The following is a 23,705-nucleotide window of genomic DNA, read 5'->3' as shown; positions in this document are numbered from 1 at the left end:
GGCACGCCATATATGATTCTCTTAAAAAGCTTGGGGTAGGGGTCTAGGGGACCCTTTTATAGCCAAAATCACGGCCCTGTATCGCAATACGTCACCTAGGCTGAAGATAAATGGAACTGTAGCACCCTGAGGGCTCGGTTGCTACAGACGTATTGCACCTCACCCAGAGGTGTGATATCTCACTCTCAGGTAAGGATGGAGTGTGAATCAGGACCCGACACCTGCATGCATTACACCACATTGCCGTGGGGCAGGGCGACCAATATGCCCCTGAGATGGGCACGACAGTCCCTGTCCCTGGCTGGAGTGGGGGGAGGGAACACTGAGGAAGGGGAACCCTGTAGTGCAGGAGCAGGGAGGAAGCAGTTCCTGGGTGCATTGAGAAGGGAGTATAAAAGGTGGGCACCATCTTAGTTCAGTGCAGAGAAGTCTGAGCAGAAGTGGCAGGGAGCAGGGGCTCTGCATGAGCTCTGCTCCGGAGGTGGGCCTAGTAACAGAGGCCCAGGCCTGGAAGAGGGAGAAGGAAGGAAGAGGAGCGGAGAAGGCTCCAGGAACGAGGAATGAAGGGATCCCAGGGGTGCGGACGGGCGAGTCGCCACCGCACGCCCGAATCCACCTGCGTGGAGGGGTCAGGCCAAAGGGGGAGACCGGTCCCCGAACTAGTGGAGGCAGGAAACGACCCTCAGCTAGAAACCGGAGGCTCTGACATTTTATGTGGTGCAGCCCCTCGCTACACCCGCTAGGAAGGCACCACATAGGGTCAGGGAAACTGGCGCCAAGTTTACCAAGAGGAGGCCCGAGGCAGCCGGACAGAAGTGTTGGTAAGAAAGGCCAGACAAAGGACACACAAAGGGGGTCCTGTGAAGGGCTCCAAAGTTATCTGGGAGCTGTCTGAGCCCCTCACCTGGTGAGCACAGTACGACGTGGGCAGCCGTTACCTGCAGACGTGGTCTGGATAATAAGAACTGTGAGTAAAGGCCCTGAACTGCATCACTGACTCCGTGTCGTTACTGCTGCTGCCCTGCACCATCACCCCCATCCTCCGCATACACTGCCCTGAGGCTATACTCCTCCCGTGGGGAGTTATGCTACGCTCTGCTGCACCTACAACACCAGCCTCAGTGGTCTGCCCTGTAGCGGCGGTTCACTCTGACCGCAATCCACGGGTGGCGTAGTCGGACATTTAAACATGAAAACCACATAAATAGTTCCGCCACTGGTTTGACCGCCCTGAGCCATGGAACTGGGTCGCCGCCACGATGACTACAACCACCAGCATCCACCAAAAAGGGTCCGGCTCCGGGTGTCCCAAGGCCCAGGGGGTGCGTCAGAACATTTTCATCTCCTTTCACAATCACCAATGGGACAAGGCAGTGATGTCCTCTGTCCCCTCTCTTATACATCCTAGTGATGGAGCACCTGCTCTCATCAATTCGCCATAACCCCAATATTAGGTGGATTGAGGTGGGAGGCACCGAGTACAAGTGCTCTCTATTTGCTGATGATGTCCTAGTATATATCACTCAATCACATATATCCATCCATGCTGTTATGGCTGAAATAGATCACTTTGTTACATGGTAAAATTTTAAAATCAATGCAGCGAAGTCTGAGGCCCTCGATGTCTCCCTCCCCAAATCCATATAGGATTCCATCCAGTCCAACTTTCCCTTTGCCTGGCCCTCACAGGGTATCAAATACTTAGGAATTCCTATTCATAGAGACCTCTCCCATCTATGTTATCTTAATTTTGGGCCCTTTATTGAACAACTCCATACAGACCACGGTTGGCAAGTTAGAACTGTAAGATTCACTACGTGAACCACTGGTGTTTTGTGGAAAAGCACATGTACACTGCGTTCCAAATTATTATACAAAAAGTGTTTAGGAGTGATAAGGGAAGAATTTGTTTGTTTGTCAGTTAAACTCATTGATGGTGATGTGTGTCAGGGCTCTTTATATCACTGTAAGCAATTGCAGACACCTGTGCTAATTAGTTTGGCAGGTGTGTCCAATGAAAGGCAAGACTACTTAAGAAGGCTCTCTCACATTATTAAGCAGCCTACATTTTCTGCCAAAATGGGAAAGAAAAAGGATGCGTCGGCTGCTGAGAAGCAACAAATTGTGGAGTGTTTAGGTCAAGGCATGACTACAATCAACATTGTGCGATGATCAGGATGAAGTGTCTTGGTAATCAAGAAGTATGTAGCTGATTCACAGTACACACGTGTGCGTGCTGATAAGGGCAAATTGAGGACTCTTTCCTACAGGCAATTACGTCAGGTTGAAAGAGCAGCGGCAAAAAAGCCTTGTCATAGCAGCAGACAAGTTTTTGAAGCTGCTTGTGCCTCCAACGTCCCCCGAACAACAAGATGCAGGGTCCTTCAGAGGTTTGCAGCTGTGCATGCGCCATCCTGTCGACCTCCTCTATCCACTTCACACAAGCAGAAACGGCTCCAGTGGGCCAAACATTACATGAAGACTGATTTCAAAACTGTTTTGTTCACGGATGAGTGCCGTGCAGCGCTCGATGGTCCAGATGGATGGAGTGGAGGATGGCTGGTTGATGGACACCCCACGCAAACACGGCTACAGCGCCAACAAGGAGGAGGTGGAGTAATGTTTTGGGCTGGAATCATGGGGAGAGAGATTGTCGGCCCCTTTAGGATCCCTGAAGGCGCTAAAGATGAACTCCATAATGTATGTGGATTTTCTCAAACAGCACTTCCTGCCATGGTTCAAGAAGAAGAACCGTGTATTTCACAGCAAGATCATTTTTCTGCATGATAATGCACCATCTCATGCTGCACATAAAACATCTGCATCTCTGGCTGATATGGGCATAAAAGGGGACAAACTTATGGTGTGACCCCCATGCTCCCCTGACCTCTACCCCATTCAGAACCTTTGGAGCATCATTAAAAGGAGTGTCTATGATGGCAGGAGGCAGTTCACATCTAAGCAACAGCTCTGGGAGGGTATTCTGTCCTCATGCAAAACAATTGAAGCAGAAACCATCCAAAACCTGACAAATTCAATGGACGAGAGAGTTCAGAAGCTCCTTTCGAACAAGGGGTCCTACGTGTAAATGTAACATCACCTAGAATAAAGTTTTGAGTTGAAAACTGTTTGATTTCAGTTTCTAACAACCTGCTAATGCTTATAATTTCAAAAATGACCATTTTTTTGGTCTTTATTAAAATGAAAAGGTCGATCGAAAAGTTTGGGGGATCTAAGAGTGTGGCAACCCAGTAGTCATGATTACTTCGAATTCTGACAATATGAGGGTCATGCTGCAGGTAGTGCAGCAAGAAGGCACTTATGTGCCTTGCGCATCTCGGAGCCCCAAAATTATTTTCCGGGCTAGATGCAGCTAAAAATTATTTTTAATTTTAAATCTGGTGAAGCTTTAGTATAGATGGCCTAATAGGATCAGTGCTGCACACTGCTACAAAGCCCAAATTATTTTCCAGTCAAGATACAGATAAACATGATTAGTAATTTGAAAGCTTAAAACGGTTGGTAGGGTGATTTTAACCAATCATCAAGCTTTTACTCTCCCCAGTATGACACAGGGGTAGAAAAGTCGTTTCGGATCCATGATTTGTTCATCTTTATGAACGTGAGTCTGTCTACATTATCAGTGGAGAGCCGCGTGCGCTTATCTGTCAGCACACCACCAGCAGCGCTGAACACACGTTCAGACAGAACGCTGGCTGCGGGGCATGACAAGATCTCCAAGGCTTAAGTGGCTAGCTCCGGCTATTTATCCAGATTGGAAGCCCAAAAAGAGCAAGGGTCCAGTGACACAGTCGTGGCTTCAATGTTTACTTGGAGATACTCCTGTACCATCGTCTCTAGGCGTTGACTATGTGTCAGACTTCTTGTCTCCTGTGGCCTTGCAAAGGATGGGCTAAAAAAGTGGTGAAATGATTCCGCAAAATTGATGTTACCAGCAGATACTGTGGTTCTGTTACGGTTTGAGTGCTGAACACTTGACGGTCCCACGGTTGGCAAGTTGGAACTGTGAGATTCACTACGTGCACCACTGGTATTTTGTGGAAAAGCACATATAAGATTCTGCAACAGTCTCTGCTGATACTCCTGCATGCGTGCATCCCTTTCTATGGCAGGAATAATTTCTGCAAATTTACTTTTGTACCGGGGATCTAACAGTGTGGCAACCCAGTAGTCAGGATTATTTCTAATTCTCACAATTCGAGGGTCATGTTGCAGGTAGTGCAGCAAGAAGGCACTCATGTGTGTTGCGCATCCAGGAGCACCAAGTCCCTGTTGTGTTGGTGGCGAGGTAACAATCATGCTTCCTTCCTCTGTCCTCTCCCCCCAACCTCACACAACAGAAATGTGATCAAGGTCTCCCTCATCTGATGAGTCTTCCATCAGTTCGTCCTCCACTTCTTCCTGGGCTCCTGCACCTTCCTCACTAGTTTGGCTGCTACCATGCGCCCTGGTAAAACCATCTCCCCCACCCTCACATGCCTGCCGCCTTGGTGCTGCCGACCGTCTGGACCTTGCAGATGTTAGCCCTTCCGCATACAAGTCCTCCTCCTCTACTTCCTCCACCTCCACTTGTGCCACCACCTGACTCCGAATTCTGTTTAACATGTGCTCCAGCATGTAAATCACCGGAATAGTCATGCTGATAATGGCATCGTCAGCACTAAACATCTTCGTCGCCATTTCAAAACTGTGCAGAACGGAGCATAGATCCCTGATCTGAGACCACTCCTCCAGCGTGATTTGCCCCACCTCTGAATCTCGTTGGCCCAGGCTATACGTCAGAACGTATTGCACCAGGGCTTGTCGGTGCTGCCACAGTCGCTGCAACATGTGCAGAGTTGAATTCCACCGGGTAGGCACATCGCATTTTAGCCGGTGAAGTGGCAGGCCCAACGACTTCTGTAGAGATGTAAGTCGCTGAGCTGCGGGATGCGAACGGCGGAAGTGAGCACCCAGCGACCGTGCCCTCTGCAGAAGGCCATCTAGTCTGGGATAGTGGGCTAAAAATTGCTGGACAACCAGGTTCAACACGTGAGCCATACAAGGCACGTGTGTGACATTGCCCCGGCGAAGGGCCGCACCCAGGTTTGCAGCATTGTCGCACACGGCCTTCCCTGGTTTCAGGTCCAGTGGAGACAACCATTCATGAAATTGGTTCTCCAGAGCTGACCACAACTCCTCAGCTGTGTGACTCACATTTCCCAGACATTTCAATGTAAAAACCGCCTGTTGACGTTGAGCCCTACTGCCAGCATAGTAAGGAGGTGTGCAGGATCCCTTCTGCGCAGTTAGAAAGCTTGTGGCATGACCAGACAGGCTTTGGGTGCAGGTGGAAGACCGAGAGGAGGTTGAGGAGGCAGAAGCAGTGGAGGAACTTTGACATAAAGAGGATTGACGCACAACTCGTGGGGACGGCAAGACTTGGACAGCAGCCCCTTGTCCTGCTGTCACCATAGTTACCCAGTGCCCAGTCAGCGACATGTAACGCCCCTGTCCATGCCTACTCGTCCAAGTGTCTGTGGTGAAATGCACCCTGTCACACACAGAGTTTCTCAAAGAAGCGGTGATGTTGTGTGCGACATGCAGGTGGAGCGCAGGCACACCTTTCTTTGAGAAGTAGTGCCGACTGGGCATCTGGTACTGGGGCACTGCGACGGACATAAGGTCTCGAAAATCCTCTGTGTCCACCAGGCGGAAAGGCAGCATTTCTGTAGCCAAGAGCTTGCAGATGGTGAAATTCAACCTCTTAGCTTTCTCATGGCTAGGAGGAAATGGTCTTTTACTTGTCCACATCTGAGGGACCGAGGGCTGGCTATTGTGCTTAGACGGGGTTGATAAGGGTGTCCCCGGCAAACTGCCGGTCTGTGAGGAAGATGCAGGCGGACATGTTAGGTTGCCTTGATCCAAAGGTGGTGCTATCGATGTCGGACAGCGCTCAACACCAGCTGGTGTTACCACCTCCAAAGAAAATGATGACCTGCCAATCACGCTGGCTGTTGCGGGTAAAGAGGTGGCAGGTCTGCGCCCCAAAACAGGTGTGACTGCTGTCCCCCCAGTCACAGAGGATGAAGAGGCCGCGGATGCACAAGATATGGCAGACGGTGATCGGCCCGGCCGGCTAGGCCGCATTGTAGCACACTGAGCTTCCCACTGCAACTTATGCTTCATGTCCATGTGCCGGTTCATGCATGAAGTACTCAAACTATGTATTTTTTGGCCTCTACTTAGCTTTTGCTGACAAATGTTACAGATAACACGAGTTGGGTCATCTTTATCGATCTGAAAAAATGCCCAGGCTATGCAAGGCTTAGCACCCATGCGACCTGAAGAGCCACCACGACTTGTGGTGAGAGGCAGAGTTGTGTTTGAGGATGCAGTTGTTGACGTGCTTCCAGTACTACGTCTCTGTCCAGGAAGGCGCAACCTGACCTCGTCGTCACTAGCATCTTCCTCCACCTCCTCTGCTGACCTCATCTCTGGCTGACTGTGGGTTGACAGTAAGTGGGATCTCCAACCTCATCATCATCACCCTGTGTGTTATCACACCCGTCGTCCTCAGAGCCAACCTGTTCCTGCCCTGACAAAAATCTAAAGTTGTTGCTCCAATCAGGTATTTGAGTCTTATCATCGTCTTCCTCATTGTCTCCACCAACAGGAGTTACAGTTTGGGAATGAGGGTCTACATTATGGTCAGAACCTTCTGCGTCTGGTCCTGGATCCGACTCATAAAGATTCTGGGCATCAGTGCAGATCATTTCCTCGTCTGGATTCACAGAAGCGCTGGAGTCGACCTCTGATTCCCAGGCTATAGTATGAGTAAACAGCTCTGCAGACTCAACCATCTGTTCTACCTCATACTCAGACGGGCAGCTGGAGATTTGGGAGCTGTGAGGAAGCAAGTGCGATTTGGGTGACACCTTTGAGGACTGGAGTATTTGTGATGTTGAAGTTGATGTGGAGGAGAGCCCACTTAAAGGAGCACTTGATATCCGTTGAAGCACCTGCTGTTTTTGTGCCTCATCTGGAATTTGTAGCGATTGGCGTGGCCATAAGAAAGGGATCTTATCACATTGTCCGCTAAACGAAGTAGACATTTTAGTTTGGCTGGAAGATGGTCTTTCTTCTGCAGATGTTACTGTTGATTTAACACCTACCCCACGGACACAACCTTTTTTCCCCTTCCCAACACGCCTATTCCCCTTTCCACCAGCAGCAGGCCTTTTTCCACTCATTTTGGTGGTTAACTAATTCACAACTCTGGAGTTGTTTGCACAAAAAAACAATGGATGGTAACCGAGCAGAGCTGAGTGGCCAAACTGTGGTATTAGGCCAAAACTATTGGCTGGGTTAGATGCAGAAAAAAATTATTTTGAATTTGCAACCTGATGGAGGTCAGTATAGATGGACTAATACAAATAGTCCCACACACAGCTAGAAGCCCAAATATTTTTTCAGAGGTACTGTAGATGCAGATAAAAATTAGTTTTAATTTGCAACCTGATGGAGGTCAGTATAGATGGACTAATAGAGAAAGTCCGACACACTACTAGAAGGCCAAATATTTTTTCAGAGGTAGATGCAGAAAAAAATATATTCAGTTTGCAACCTGATGGAGGTCAGTATAGATGGACTAATACAAATAGTCCCACACACTGCTAGAAGCCCAAATATTTTTTCAGAGGTACTGTAGATGCAGATAAAAATTATTTTTAATTTGCAACCTGATGGAGATCAGTATAGATGGACTAATAGACCAAGTCCCACACACTGCTAGAAGCCCAAATATTTTTTCAGAGCTAGATGCAGAAAAAAATTATTTTTAATTTGCAACCTGATGGAGGTCAGTATAGATGGACTAATAGACCAAGTCCCACACACCGCTAGAAGCCTAACTATTTTTTCAGAGCTAGATGCAGAAAAAAATTATATTCAATTTGCAACCTGCTGGAGGTCAGTATAGAAGGACTAATAGAACAAGTCCCACACACTGCTAGAAGCCCAAATATTTTTTCAGAGCTAAATGAAGAAAAAAATTATTTTTAATTTGCAACCTGATGGAGGTCAGTATAGATGGACTAATAGACCAAGTCCCACACACTGCTAGAAGGACAAATATTTTTTCAGAGCTAGATGCAGAAAAAAATTATATTCAGTTTACAACCTGATGGAGGTCAGTATAGATGGACTAATAGAATGATGCTATGCCCAAAAGATTTTACTTCACTAGGTGCAGTAAAAAAATTGGTATTCTATACACAGGTGTTATATCTTGCAACACAGATAGGCTACTCCACTGACTAACACACTCTGCAATAGGCCAAAAAGGATTAGCTTTGCTAGATTCAGCCAAATGCTGTGAAAAAAACTTGCACAGCACTGGCACAGACCTGCCTGGCAAAAACTGATAGGAACTGATGTAACCTAGTCCTGAAAAGGACTCCAATTACAATTAGTCTTTACTCCCACAACCTATCTATTTAAGAGCACAGACCTCCCTGATAAAAGTCGTAGGAAATGCTGTAACCTAGTCCTTAAAAGGACTGCAATCACAACTATTCCCTACTCCCAAGCTATCTGTAGATTTGTGCGAAAATTGGCTTCAAATTAACAAGGTATAGCGCACACAGCAACAGCGGTGCCGTCTAACACGCAGCTGCAGCAGTGAGAAAATGGTGGCGACGGGGAAAATGGCTTGGTCTTATAGGGCAAGGACATGTGACATACACTGCCAATGACACATGCCCTTGCTTGTGTGAAAAAAAGCACTTCGCTCCGTGTGTGCGCTGCTGATAGGCTGACAGATTACACCTCCCCACTGCAAATGCGGGAAAGAGAAAAAAAAATGGAGATCTTCATTGTTCCTGCAGAGATCCATCCCCTGCCCCTCCCCCCACCCCGCTGTACACTCAAACTGCGTATTAACATTAATTTTCATCATTACTGAGAAAAAATCCAGTTATGATTTTGGTGCACGAACAGTTATCGAACATAACCTCGAACAGCCGAATTTTTCTCAAATTGTTCGTGTTCGCCGAACGGCTCGAACACCGCCCAAAACAGCTCGAATTTGAGATTGGCGAACAGTTCGAGTAGAACAACGCTCATCTCTACATAGGACCCCTTGTTCGAAAGTAGCTTCTGAACTCTCTCGTCCATTGAATTTGTCAGGTTTTGGATGGTTTCTGCTTCAATTGTTTTGCATGAGGACAGAATACCCTCCCAGAGCTGTTGCTTAGATGTGAACTGCCTCCCGCCATCATAGACACTCCTTTTAATGATGCTCCAAAGGTTCTGAATGGGGTAGAGGTCAGGGGAGCATGGGGGTCACACCATAAGTTTGTCCCCTTTTATGCCCATATCAGCCAGAGATGCAGATGTTTTATGTACAGCATGAGATGGTGCATTATCATGCAGAAAAATGATCTTGCTGTGAAATACACGGTTCTTCTTCTTGAACCATGGCAGGAAGTGCTGTTTGAGAAAATCCACATACATTATGGAGTTCATCTTTAGCGCCTTCAGGGATCCTAAAGGGGCCGACAATCTCTCTCCCCATGATTCCAGCCCAAAACATTACTCCACCTCCTCCTTGTTGGCGCTGTAGCCGTGTTTGCGTGGGGTGTCCATCAACCAGCCATCCTCCACTCCATCCATCTGGACCATCGAGCGCTGCACGGCACTCATCCGTGAACAAAACAGTTTTGAAATCAGTCTTCATGTAATGTTTGGCCCACTGGAGCCGTTTCTGCTTGTGTGAAGTGGATAGAGGAGGTCGACAGGATGGCGTATGCACAGCTGCAAACCTCTGAAGGACCCTGCATCTTGTTGTTCGGGGGACGTTGGAGGCACAAGCAGCTTCAAAAACTTGTCTGCTGCTATGACAAGGCTTTTTTGCCGCTGCTCTTTCAACCTGACGTAATTGCCTGTAGGAAAGAGTCCTCAATTTGCCCTTATCAGCACGCACACGTGTGTACTGTGAATCAGCTACATACTTCTTGATTGCCAAGACACTTCATCCTGATCATCGCACAATGTTGATTGTAGTCATGCCTTGACCTAAACACTCCACAATTTGTTGCTTCTCAGCAGCCGACACATCCTTTTTCTTTCCCATTTTGGCAGAAAATGTAGGCTGCTTAATAATGTGAGAGAGCCTTCTTAAGTAGTCTTGCCTTTCATTGGACACACCTGCCAAACTAATTAGCACAGGTGTCTGCAATTGCTTACAGTGATATAAAGAGCCCTGACACACATCACCATCAATGAGTTTAACTGACAAACAAACAAATTCTTCCCTTATCACTCCTAAACACTTTTTGCATAATAATTTGGAACGCAGTGTACATGTGCTTTTCCACAAAACACCAGTGGTTCACGTAGTGAATCTTACAGTTCTAACTTGCCAACCGTGGTCTGTATGGAGTTGTTCAATAAAGGGCCCAAAATTAAGATAACATAGATGGGAGAGGTCTCTATGAATAGGAATTCCTAAGTATTTAATACCCTGTGAGGGCCAGGCAAAGGGAAAGTTGGACTGGATGGAATCCTATATGGATTTGGGGAGGGAGACATCGAGGGCCTCAGACTTCGCTGCATTGATTTTAAAATTTTACCATGTTACAAAGTGATCTATTTCAGCCATAACAGCATGGATGGATATATGTGATTGAGTGATATATACTAGGACATCATCAGCAAATAGAGAGCACTTGTACTCGGTGCCTCCCACCTCAATCCACCTAATATTGGGGTTATGGCGAATTGATGAGAGCAGGTGCTCCGTCACTAGGATGTATAAGAGAGGGGACAGAGGACATCCCTGCCTTGTCCCATTGGTGATTGTGAAAGGTGATGAAAATGTTCTGACGCACCCCCTGGGCCTTGGGACACCCGGAGCCGGACCCTTTTTGGTGGATGCTGGTGGTTGTAGTCTTCGTGGCGGCGACCCGGTTCCGTGGCTCAGGGCGGTCAAACCAGTGGCGGAACTATTTATGTGGTTTTGATGTTTAAATGTCCGACTACGCCACCCGTGGATTGCGGTCAGAGTGAACCGCCGCTACAGGGCAGACCGCTGAGGCTGGTGTTGTGGGTGCAGCAGAGCATAGCATAACTCCCCACGGGAGGAGTATAGCCTCAGGGCAGTGTATGCGGATGATGGGGGTGATGGTGCAGGGCAGCAGCAGTAACGACACGGAGTCAGTGATGCAGTTCAGGGCCTTTACTCACAGTTCTTATTATCCAGACCACGTCTGCAGGTAACGGCTGCCCACGTCGTACTGTGCTCACCAGGTGAGGGGCTCAGACAACTCCCAGATAACTTTGGAGCACTTCACAGGACCCCCTTTGTGTGTCCTTTGTCTGGCCTTTCTTACCAACACTTCTGTCCGGCTGCCTCTGGCCTCCTCTTGGTAAACTTGGCGCCAGTTTCCCTGACCCTATGTGGTGCCTTCCTAGCTAGTGTAGCGAGGGGCTGCGCCGCATAAAATGTCAGAGCCTCCGGTTTCTAGCTGAGGGTCGTTTCCTGCCTCCACTAGTTCGGGGACCGGTCTCCCCCTTTGGCCTGACCCCTCCACGCAGGTGGATTCGGGCGTGCGGTGGCGACTCGCCCGTCCGCACCCCTGGGATCCCTTCATTCCTCGTTCCTGGAGCCTTCTCCACTCCTCTTCCTTCCTTCTCCCTCTTCCAGGCCTGGGCCTCTGTTACTAGGCCCGCCTCCGGAGCAGAGCTCATGCAGAGCCCCTGCTCCCTGCCACTTCTGCTCAGACTTCTCTGCACTGAACTAAGATGGTGCCCACCTTTCATACTCCCTTCTCAATGCACCCAGGAACTGCTTCCTCCCTGCTCCTGCACTACAGGGTTCCCCTTCCTCAGTGTTCCCTCCCCCCACTCCAGCCAGGGACAGGGACTGTCGTGCCCATCTCAGGGGCATATTGGTCGCCCTGCCCCACGGCAATGTGGTGTAATGCATGCAGGTGTCGGGTCCTGATCCACACTCCATCCTTACCTGAGAGTGAGATATCACACCTCTGGGTGAGGTGCAATACGTCTGTAGCAACCGAGCCCTCAGGGTGCTACAGTTCCATTTATCTTCAGCCTAGGTGACGTATTGCGATACAGGGCCGTGATTTGGGCTATAAAAGGGTCCCCTAGACCCCTACCCCAAGCTTTTTAAGAGAATCATATATGGCGTGCCAGGAGACTCTATGGAATGCTTTCTCAGCATCCAACGAGAGTATCTAATTACAAATTTTTAACTGCATCTAGCCCAGGAAATACTTTGTGCCTAGTAGCAGTGTCTGCTAGTCAGCGGATTATCCCGGCTGTTAAGCAAGCTACACCACCTGTAGTTTAGACACTTAATTTTTTCAAAGGAAATGCTTCGGGACCATGGGATACTTAGTGAAGAGCATCAGGAGGCACCCCAAGGCATAGGGGCTGGGACTGGCAGTAGGATGCCTTGCGGTGGACAGCCGAGCTCGATCCTTATAAAAGCTTTTTAACTGCAGCAGCTTTAGTGGACGCTACTGGAGCTGGAATTACCGCGGCTGCTGGCATGAGACTTGCCCTCCAATAGATCCTTGTAAATGGATTTAAAGTGTATTCATTCAAATTAGAGAGACAATTTAAATTAAAAAGCTTAGAGCTGCCTCCACCACAGGGGGGCTCGCTCGACCCACCAGCGGACAGTCACCAGTATTGGGAGAGGGGGGCTGGCCGTCAGGGTTCACCGCGGCTCTGGCACAAACCCGGCGACACGGAGGTGGCACGGGCAGGAGCGGACTGGCCGTGTCGGCTTCTCACTTTTTGGATTTTAGAAGGGCATGACATGCCTATATCTGTGTCTCCCCCTCCTTTTACTCCTCCACCTCTTTTATTTTCGCATGACTATATGTACTTGTCACTATTCCATGTGTTAGTTATGTCTTCTGAGCAGTTTGTCAGCTTTTGGACACCTTTGAAGGTGTTTTCTATGTGTTTCTATGTGTTTTTGTTTGCCTGCCATTGGTTTTAACGGTGTTCGAAGGTGTTCGACGAACAGTTCGACGAACAGTTCGGCGAACACACGGGTGTTCGACGAACCGAACCGAACTCGAACACTACGGGGGTGGCTCAACACTAGTTACAAGCTGGAAGCACTGCAGTACTGCCTCCGCCAAGCGGCAACAAGTTGTGCTGAAACTCATAAGCTTAGGTGATAAACCTTACACTGCTTGTGAGTTGTGGACAGCTGTGAAAGAGCAGGCAGATCTCTGGCTGAGACCGCTGAACCTACATCCCGGCATGGTCGTGTGTGACAATGGCCGTAACCTGGTGGCGGCTCTGAGGCGAGGCGAGATCACACACGTGCCATGCCTGGCTCATGTGCTTAACCTCGTGGTTCAGCAGTTTCTTAAATCGTACCCCGAGTTGCCAGATCTGCTCGTCAAAGTACGCTGCCTGTCAGCTCATTTTCGCAAGTCGGCTACAGCTTCCGCCGCTCTTGCTGTGTTGCAGCAGCGTTTGCAGCTTCCGGCACACCGACTAGTATGTGATGTCCCCACACGTTGGAACTGTACCCTCCACATGTTGTAAAAGATTTGTGTGCAGAAGAGAGCAGTTGTGGAGTACCAGCTGCAACAAGGCCGTCGACATTCAGGTCAGACTTCACACATAAGACCTCATGAGTGGACCTGGATGTCTGACATATGTACCATCCTGACAAACTTTGAGTAGGCCACCAAGATGGTGAGTGGCGATGACTCCATCATTAGCGTCAGCATCGCACTTGTCTGTCTTTTGCAACGCTCTCTGCAGAGAATTAAAGAGGAGGCATTGCAGCCAGAGTATGATGAGATGGATCAAGAAGCCGTAGTGGGCAATTACACACAGCCCAGCCTCATCTCATCCCAGCATGCATTGGGGGACAATGAGGGAGAGGAGGAGGAGGAGGATGAACAGGAGCTGTTATCATGCGCTGTAGACGGTAGTACCTGTACAAGTGCCATACCGTCAGTTCAGCGTGGGTGGCCTGAGGACAGGGGGGAGGAGGAGGAGGAGTAGAGCATGGTCAGTCGTCATCTTGGTGAGGACACAGAAATCTTGCCCGTTACCAGTCTGGCACGCATGGCTGACTTTATGTTACGCTGCCTTAACCGTGACCCTCGCGTTGTCAAAATGTTGGGTGACAGTTATTACTGGTTAGTGACACTTGTAGACCCCCGCTACAAGGAGAACTTTCACTCTCTTATTCCTGAGGTGGAGAGGTCTACCAAAATGGGCCAGTACCAGAAGGCCCTTGCTGCAGAACTGTTAAAAAAATTCCCATCTGAACACGCTAGTGGCAGAGGTCACAGTTCTTTGACCAACAAAAGCGTACAAGCGAGAGAGAGGCAACTCCAATCCAGCAGAGGCAGGGGAACACTGTCAATGTTCTGGGACAATTTTCTCAGACCCTCCCTTCGGACAGACCCTGAGGCGCGGGGTACTCTTACAAGGAGTGGAAAGTTTCAAAAGATGTTGAGGGAGTACCTTGCCGACCGTACCAGCGTCCTCCGTGATTCCTCTGTGCCTTTTAATTATTGGGTATCCAAGCTGGACACTTGGAATGAACTCGCTCTGTACGCCTTGGAGATCCTGGCCTGCCCTGCCGCTAGCGTGTTATCAGAGGGTGTTTTTAGTGCCACTGGGGGAATTATAACTGATAAGCGCACTCGCCTGTCAACTGACAATGCTGACAAGCTGACCCTTATGAACAAGGGCTGGATTGGGCCAGACTTGTCATCACCACCAAATGACAGCAGAGTAACATAAAGTCAAATCCACTGTGTTATTTCGGGAGGTGTATTCACATGCACCGCTTCACACCCACACATGGGTATATGCTTCCTCATTTCGGCTGTTTTATGTTCTTCTCCTTATCCTCAGCTTCCACCACCACTATACCACCAGGGTGACCGTGGTCCGTGTTGCTATTATTGAAAGTTCCTCCGTCCTTATTATTGTCAGCTTTTGCTTGGAAGTCATAAGCAAAGACTGTGGGAGACCCACTCCCCAATAATGGGAACAATATTTTTAAGATGCTGTACTGTATGGCTCTTGTAAGGGGAATTAAAACCGTCTTGTTATACCACTCTGACCTCCACATCTCTTGTAAGGGGCATTAAAAGCATCTTGTTATACCACTCTGACCTCCACGTCTCTTGTACGGGACATTAAAAGCATCTTGTTATACCACTCTGACCTCCACGTCTCTTCTGACGGGCATTAAAAGCGTCTTGTTATACCACTCTGACCTCCATATCTCTTGTAAGGGGCATTAAAAGCGTCTTGTTATACCACTCTGACCTCCACATCTCTTTTAAGGTGCATTAAAAGCGTCTTGTTATACCACTCTGACCTCCACGTCTCTTGTAAGGGGCATTAAAAGCATCTTGTTATGCCACTCTGACCTCCACGTCTCTTGTAAGGGGCATTAAAAGCATCTTGTTATACCACTCTGACCTCCACGTCTCTTGTAAGGGGCATTAAAAGTGTCTTGTTATACCACTCTGACCTCCACGTCTCTTGTAAGGGGCATTAAAAGTGTTCTGTTATACCACTCTGACCTCCACGTCTCTTGTAAAGGGCATTAAAAAAGTCTTGTTAAACTACTGGGACCTCCACGAGTCTTCGAACGGGTATTGCATTTCCTCCTAATTTTTGGAAGCTTTTGCTTGGAAGGCATAAGTAAATACTATGGGAGACCCACTCCCCAATAATGGGACTTATGTTTGTAATTTGGTGTACTGCATGGCTCTTGTAAGGGGCATTGCAAGTTGCTCTGTCTTAATTTTGGGAAGCTTTTGCTTGGAAGGCATAAACAAATACTATGGGAGACCCACTCCCCAATAATGGGACTTATGTTTGTAATATGCTGTACTGCATGGCTCTTGTAAGGGGCATTGCAAGTTGCTCCGTCCTAATTTTTGGAAGCTTTTGCTTGGAAGGCATAAGCAAATACTATGGGAGACCCACTCCCACAATAATGGGAATAATGTTTGTAATATGCTGTTCTGCATGGCTCTTGTAAGGGGCATTGCAAGTTACACCGTCCTAAATTTTGGAAGCTTTTGCTTGGAAGGCATAAGCAAATACTATGGGAGACCCACTCCCCAATAATGGGAATAATGTTTGTAATTTGCTGTACTGCATGGCTCTTGTAATGGGCATTGCAAGTTGCTCCGTCCTAATATTTGGATGCTTTTGCTTGGAAGGCATAAGCAAATACTATGGGAGACCCACTCCCCAATAATGAGAATAATGTTTGTAATATGCTGCACTGCATGGCTCTTGTAAGGGGCATTTCAAGTTGCTCCATTTAAATTTTGGAAAGCTTTTGCTTGGAAGGCATAATCAAATACTATGGGAAACCCACTCCCCAATAATGGGAATAATGTTTGTAATATGCTGTACTGCATGGCTCTTGTAAGGGGCATTGTAAGTTGCTCCGTCTTAATTTTGGGAAGCTTTTGTTTGGAAGGCATAAGCAAATACTATGAGAGACCCACTCCCCAATAATGGGAATAATGTTTGTAATATGCTGTACTGCATGGCTCTTGTAAGGGGCATTGCAAGTTGCTCCATCCTAATTTTTGGAAGCTTTTGCTTGGTAGGCATAAGTAAATACTATGGAAGACCCACTCCCCAATAATGGGAATAATGTTTGTAATATGCTGTACTGCATGGCTCTTGTAAACGGCATTACAAGTTGCTCCGTCTTAATTTTGGAAGCTTTTGCTTGGAAGGCATAAGCAAATACTATGGGAGACCCACTCCCCAATAATGGGACTTATGTTTGTAATATGCTGTACTGCATGGCTCTTGTAAGGGGCATTGCAAGTTGCTCCGTCCTAATTTTTGGAAGCTTTTGCTTGGAAGGCATAAGCAAATACTATGGGAGACCCACTACCCAATAATGGGAATAATGTTTGTAATATGCTGTACTGCATGGCTTTTGTAAGGGGCATTGCAAGTTGCTCCGTCTTAATTTTGGGAAGCTTTTGCTTGGAAGGCATAAGCAAATACTATGGGAGACCCACTCCCCAATAATGGGACTAATGTTTGTAATATGCTGTACTGCATGGCTCTTGTAAGGGGTATTGCAAGTTGCTCCGTCCTAATTTTTGGAAGCTTTTGCTTGGAAGGCATAAGCAAATACTATGGGAGACCGACTCCCCAATAATGGGAATAATATTTTTAAGATGCTGTACTGTATGGCTCTTGTAAAGGGCATTAAAAGCATCTTGTTAAGCTACTGTGACCTCCACGTCTCTTCAAAGAGGCATTAAAAGCGTCTTCTTAAGCCACTCTGAACTCCACAGCTCTTCCAAGGGGCATTGAAATGTTGTTTTTAATTACCTCTAACCTCCACAACTCTTCCAACGGGCATTGCATTTCCTCCTAATTTTAGTCAGCTTTTGCTTTTCAATGCAAAGGCGAAAACTAAGGGAGACCCACTCCCCAATAATGGGTAGAAGGTTTTTAGTACGCTGTAATCCACGTCTGTTTCAAGGGGCATTGCAGTTCCTCATAATTTTTGTAAAGCCTTCCATTCACTGCTTAGGCTAACAGTGTACAGGAGACCCAGTTGCTATAAATGGAAAAAACGGTTTAGTTAAGGCCCTCTGACCTCCATGTGATTTCCAAGGGGCATTGGAGTGCCTCAAAATTTTTGGTAGGCATTGCACTCACTGTATGCCCTATAACTGTGTAGCCGAACTGCTCCTTTTGTTACAGAAACATATCCTACAAGAAATATGTGGTTGACTGGCCTGATATTGATGTGAATGGTCCCTGTTCTTCCTGCTCTTTCTCCTTTGCCACTACCTCATCCATCATTTATCACCTAAAGCTTTAACGGGAGTCATAGAACTGGAATAGTAGCAGGAAAACATCCAGCAATCCTCGGAGGAGATAGGATATGCGCCAAAACGCTGACCACCTCAGGCCTAGCCGCTCCTACATACATGCGCTTGCATTCCAAGAAAACAAAGCAGATGCTAACTTGTATCATCATCATCATGGTCCTCACCTTGGCACTCTCAACTCCCCTGATGGAGAACCAGGGCCCACCGGAGGAGTCTGGTTCTCTGATGGGCTCGTCCAATGCTGCCCTAAAGCATGCCGGGTTAAGAAAAGTGTATAGGGGGATGTTGACAGGGGAAAGAGGAGCGGCTGGGGACCGTTTATGGACACCCGGCTGCCCCTAGGCGGCTGGGGACCGTGTGTGGACACCCGGCCACGGGGCGGCTGGGGACCGAGTATGGACACCCGGCCACCCCCGGCGGCTGGGGACCGAGTGTGGACACCCGGCCTCTGGGCGGCTGGGGACTGAGTATGGATTCCAGGCTGCCAACGCAGCCATGATGTTGTGGCAAGATTCCGCCTCCACATGCCTAAAAGGCCCAATTTCAAGTGCAAGCAAGCAGTATGGTATTGCAGCCTGGGGGTGGGTGGGTGGTTGGCTGCATATTTGCGCTTGCATTGCAAGGAATGGGGGAGGTACATTTGAACACTGCCCTGGGACAAGAACTTGCACGGGGATAGTTGCAAGTCTGCATCTTCTGATGCGGCAAGGATGACTTCTGATGGGCACACTTTTAGGCAGTGACCTGGGTGTCAGAGATGCTTCCAGGGGTCTTCCGCATGCTGTTCCCGTGTCTTTTCAGCACTGTATGCATGTGTCACACAGCACATGGCCAGATAAGGTTGTAAAATGTTAAAATGACATTTCCCGGTGAATGCATTTGTCACGGTTGAAAGCAATATATAAGTGCAAAATCGCATAAAAAATGCTACTTGTGAACAAAGCCCAAGGTGTGGAGGAGTATTTTTTTGGGGGGGGTATTTATTTTACCTTATACACAAGTCTTCTTTACCCTGGAAAGGAAGTTCCTTAACATATTTCACAGGAAAGCAGTTTCAGTTTAGTTTTTGAATGTTTTATTGTGAGCCCTTAAAAGTGGCTTAATACCTCTGACCACGTTGTTGACAGCAGTGACCTGGGGGTCAGAAATGCTTCCTGGGGCGATCCCCATGCTGTCCCCATGTCATTTAAGCACTGTCACTATCGTTTTGGGCACTTGTTAGGCTTTAAAAGTCTGCCGGGGGTGCCGCCGCAAAAATGCTCGGGTCTCCCATAGACTAACATTGGGCTCCTTGCTCGGGTCGAGCACCCGAGTATCACGGCGAGCTCGGCCCGAGCTTCGAGCACCCGAGCATTTTAGTGCTCGATCAACACTAATAATTAAATTTTTACCACTAAAATGTTGTTTTAGCCCCAAATTTAAAATTTTTATAAGGGCCAATAGGAAAACATGGACCTCACAGTTTGTTGTGCAATTTATCCTGAGTGCGCCATTACCCTACATGTAATCAAGAAATACTTTTCAGGCACTGTGCAGAGCTCAAAATGGAAGGACCATTGGTTTGCGGGTGCCATAACCGACTGGAAGAGCCCCTGAGGTGGCAGAACATCAGAATCCCTCATAAGTGACACCATTTTACAAACTACAACTATCAGTGAATTAATCTAAGGGTGCAGTGATCATATTGACACCATTGGTGTGTCACAGAAATTTATACTATTGGGCAGTGAAGAAAAAATAATTACATTTTTACCACAAAAAATTGTTTTAACCCCAGATTTTACATTTTCACACAGACAAACGGGTAAAAATGGCACCAAAAATTGTCACTCAATTTCTGATAAATGTGGAAATACCCCACATGTGGCTGTACAGTACTGCTTAGCCATACGGCGAGACTCAGGAGGAATGGAGCTCTATTTGCCTCCTGGAGCACAGATTTTTGTAAAAGAAACAGTATTCAGACTCCATACACAGAACACTAAAGTGCTAGTAGAGCAGAATCCCCCTTCAAGTGACCCCATTTTGGAAATATTACCCCTTTAGGGATGTATCTACAGGTGTAGTGATGATTTAACTCCATGGGTGTTTTTCAAAAACAATCAGGAGTGAATATTGCAGAGTGAAAATTGCAAAACTGTCATTATAGAGCCCGTAAGTTGCAGTGCCCAGTACATTGTAGTAGCCAGTACATTATGCCCAGCTCGTGCTTCTGGAGACACACTCCTATAAATTATGCAGGCTTGCATCACTACGGAAATGCCAAACATGTGAATGTTAAATGTTGTTTAGGCACACTGGGGCTCAGAGGAGAGGGGGACATTTGTATTTGGAAGTGCAGAATTCGCTGAATTTCTTTTTGGGGACGAGAAGCCATTTCACTTTTTCAGAGCCTTTGTGCTACCATTAAAATGGAAGCCCCCTGTATTTCCATTAATAGATGATGGACCTGGGTGGAGACTCCGTCTGGCCTCTGTTCAGCCGTGTCCTTTTTTCAGAAACGCAAAAAACTGGCCCGTCCGCAGGCTTAAAAAGACGAATACCACTGAATTATAGGCCAGACAGTGTCCACAGTGCCTCCATCTGCCTCATTAAAGGGAACCTTCTGCCAGAGGTTCCACCTGAATCATGTATTTCAAAGATTTACACGGAAACCCCGGTGTAAGCGCTCAATGTAGAGCTCAGGATAAATGTGCACCGAACCTTACTTGGGAAGCAGAATGCACAAATCAACAGAAAGTGAAGAATTGGTTTTATTTATTTTTTACACCGTTCCTCGTGATACCAGGTTTATATAGTTTTTTATGTTTGGCTACTGTCACACACTAAAAGACGCTTTTATTTTTTGCAAAAGCAATTATTTTAATTGCCATATTTTGTGAGCTATAATTTTTCTATGTTTCTACCTACAGAGTTACATGATGGCTTGTTCTTTGCGGGACGAGTTGACATTTTTATTAGTACCATTTTCTGGCACATGACATTTTTTGATCGCTTTCTATTCCGATTTTTGGGAGGCAGAATCAACAATACCCAGCAATTCAGGGATAGTTTTTTTAATGCTGTTCCGCGTTTGGTAAAACTAATAAGGCAGCTTTATTCTTCGGGTCAGTACAATTACAATGATATTACATTTATATCTTTTTTTATGATTTGCCACTTTTACACAATAAAAAATATTTTATAGAAAAACGGAACTGATTTTGCATCGCTGTATTCTGAGATCTACAACTTTTTTTATTTTTCCGCAGATGGAGCTGTATGGTGACTTGTTTTTGAGGGACAAGATGTTTTTTTCAGTGATACCATTTTTATTTACTTTTGTGGTTTTCATCCCGTTTTATTCTACTTTTTGTTTGGGGGTATGATGAAAAAGCATAGTTTTTTTGCCTCGTTTTTTAATTTTATTTTTTACGGTGTTCACTGAAGTGGTTAACTAGTGTGACAATTTTATAGATCAGTTCTTTCCAGGTGTGGAGATACTAAATATGTGTACTTTTTCTGTTTCTTTTTGTTTTTCCATACAAATACGTATTCATGGATATATTATTTTTTAATTTTTTTTTATTATTTTGTTATTTTTTTAGAAAAATATTTTTAATTTTTTTTTAAACTTTTTTTTAAACTTTTTTACCAAGTCCCCTCATGGGACTAAACTTTTATCCCTCTGATCGTTGGTCTAATACATTGCAATGCTTTAAACCTTTGACAGAAGCCTCTTAGACCATGCTCTCAGCCTGATCTAACAGACTTGCCATAGCTGGCAGACCCAGGGGTCTTCATGACAACCTCGAGTTGCCATGACGATGATCAGGCCCTCACGATCACATTGTGGGGTCACCGATCAGATGGGCGAGGGAGCCCACTCCCTCTCCACGCTCCTAAATGTTGCGTTTGATATAGATTGCAGCATTTAGGGGTTTAAACAGCCGGAGCGGACCTGGCTGTAAATGCTAAACTCCCGGTGGTGATCACTCCTGTGCCACGCACGATCGTCATGATGTACCGATATGTCATTGGTCAGGAACCCCTATGTGACCATGACTTATATGTAAGTCAAATGTCGTGAAGAAGTTAAGGTGTTTATCAGCAGCAATCTGTGGGTTAATCTAACTGTAAAGCTGCATTTACACTACAAGCTTATTGTGAATCTGCTTCTCATGCAAGTTCTCTTGCCAACAAAGATGTGGATTTTGTGAAACATTCTGTGTCTGTGTATCCTTACATTAGATTTGTAAATTGCGCCTACTATTGTAATTTTAGATTTTTTCACCCTCAATATATTTTCCAGGGTTTTTGAAATTATAGATGGGAAACCAATTCCATTACTAATTCCAGAGACCCTACACTTTCATCATATTCAAGACGGGAGTTTTGTTCTGCTCCCTCGGCAGGGTGCTTTCTCCTTCTGTTCACTCAAACTACTAACATTTTTTTTTACAAATTTGTATTATTTAAAAATGTTTAAAACTAATTCAATATAGAAAGATTAATAAGATACATACCCTCTGTGAAAGTTTTTACAAGATTTTCAATGGGAAATATTATGTAATACTCTCTAAAACTCATTTCAGGTTTATCTGAAAAATAATCTTTTAAGCTTTGTCTGGCATCAAAGCCATCTTCATGGTAGATCTTGCAGTTACAGGAATCCATTGTGTAATTGTGGCTCCCCTGCTGCGCATTGGTGCCACAGAACCCAGAAGGGTGCATGGACGGACTTCTCCACAAGAGGCCCTCACTACATTCATACACCTCCACCTTCCACCTCAGACCAGCAGAGGGAGCCCGTTAGGGATATATATAGGGAAGGTGGAGCTAGGCAGCTCAGTTAGTTTGAAGTCAGTGTTCAGAGAGGAACACAGCTCAGAGGGAGCTGAGAGCGTGCCGACGCTCAGAGAGCGGTGAAGATGGAGCACGCCAGCTGCCAAGTAGTGAGGGCCCCGAGTGTGGTTAACGGCAAGGAGAAAAAGAGAGTGAAACTTAGGGGACAGAGGAGCATAGTAAGCTCACCCCGATATATATATACCGGACACCGGGTCCGTGCCTACAGGGACTCTCTACACCCAGTAGGAAACACCGGTACCCCTGGAGAACTGCAGGTCCCAGGTCCACCTAATGCTGATTGTAGTACCAGAGCCAGGAGTTACGGAGGTCCCAGCGTCCAGGGAGAGTGATCTCCAAAGTGAAGGCCCTACCACCAGGTCAGCAGGTGCAGAGAGAGACAGTAACCAAGCTAGGCCCAGCTCCAGGAAGGCCAGAAGCCTAGAGAGTAAAGCAATGGATCAGGAGGCCCTATACCCGCTCACTGGGGAGAGTCCAGAAGTGCGCCATTCACCTGGAGTACCCTGGACCGTGCCTGCAGCATCACCAGTAAAGGTACTGAAGCTTACCCCTGTGTGAGTGTGACGCGTCCCTGGGCCTGAGCCTACCCGGAGCCGGATCAGATGGGGGTAGTAGTCTCGTGGCGGTGACCCGGTCCGTGCCCAGGGAGTCAAACTGAGCGGCAGTGTTTAGCAGAAGATGGTAGAGTGTTCGACTACGCCACCCGTTGAATGCGGCTATGGAGCCGCCGCTGCAGGGCAGACCGCTGAGGCCGGTGGTAAGGTTGTGCAGCGTAGCTGGTAGAACCCCCAACGGGAGGGGTATGGCCTCAGGGCAGCCGACGTGTTTGAAGGGGGTAGCAGGAACCACTCAGAGACGGTGCGGTGTAGTTCTGGGTCTTTACTGGTGACAAGGTAGACCCTCCCGGAGTACTGGCTAGCGATTGGGGCCTGGTCAGTCCGTGAGCTGATGGGA

General features: G+C 47.1%; 1 protein-coding gene across 1 annotated transcript in view; it reads right to left on the bottom strand.

Annotated features, from left to right (window-relative positions):
• Nucleotides 1–22,564, bottom strand: part of LOC141171703 (indolethylamine N-methyltransferase-like) — a 50,419-nt gene extending 27,855 nt beyond the window's left edge. Inside the window, exon 1 of the mRNA XM_073655357.1 lies at nucleotides 22,412–22,564. Within this exon, the coding sequence (XP_073511458.1) occupies nucleotides 22,412–22,562 (151 nt within the window). The 5' untranslated portion in view covers nucleotides 22,563–22,564. The remainder of the gene's footprint in view (nucleotides 1–22,411) is intronic.
• Between the last annotated feature and the right edge of the window lie 1,141 nt (nucleotides 22,565–23,705).

Source organism: Phyllobates terribilis, unplaced genomic scaffold (genome assembly GCF_046119375.1).
Source record: "Phyllobates terribilis strain yellow unplaced genomic scaffold, ASM4611937v1 Scaffold_12__6_contigs__length_324123572, whole genome shotgun sequence".
Classification (NCBI taxonomy): Eukaryota; Metazoa; Chordata; class Amphibia; order Anura; family Dendrobatidae; genus Phyllobates; species Phyllobates terribilis.
This window is presented reverse-complemented; position numbering and strand designations above follow the sequence as displayed.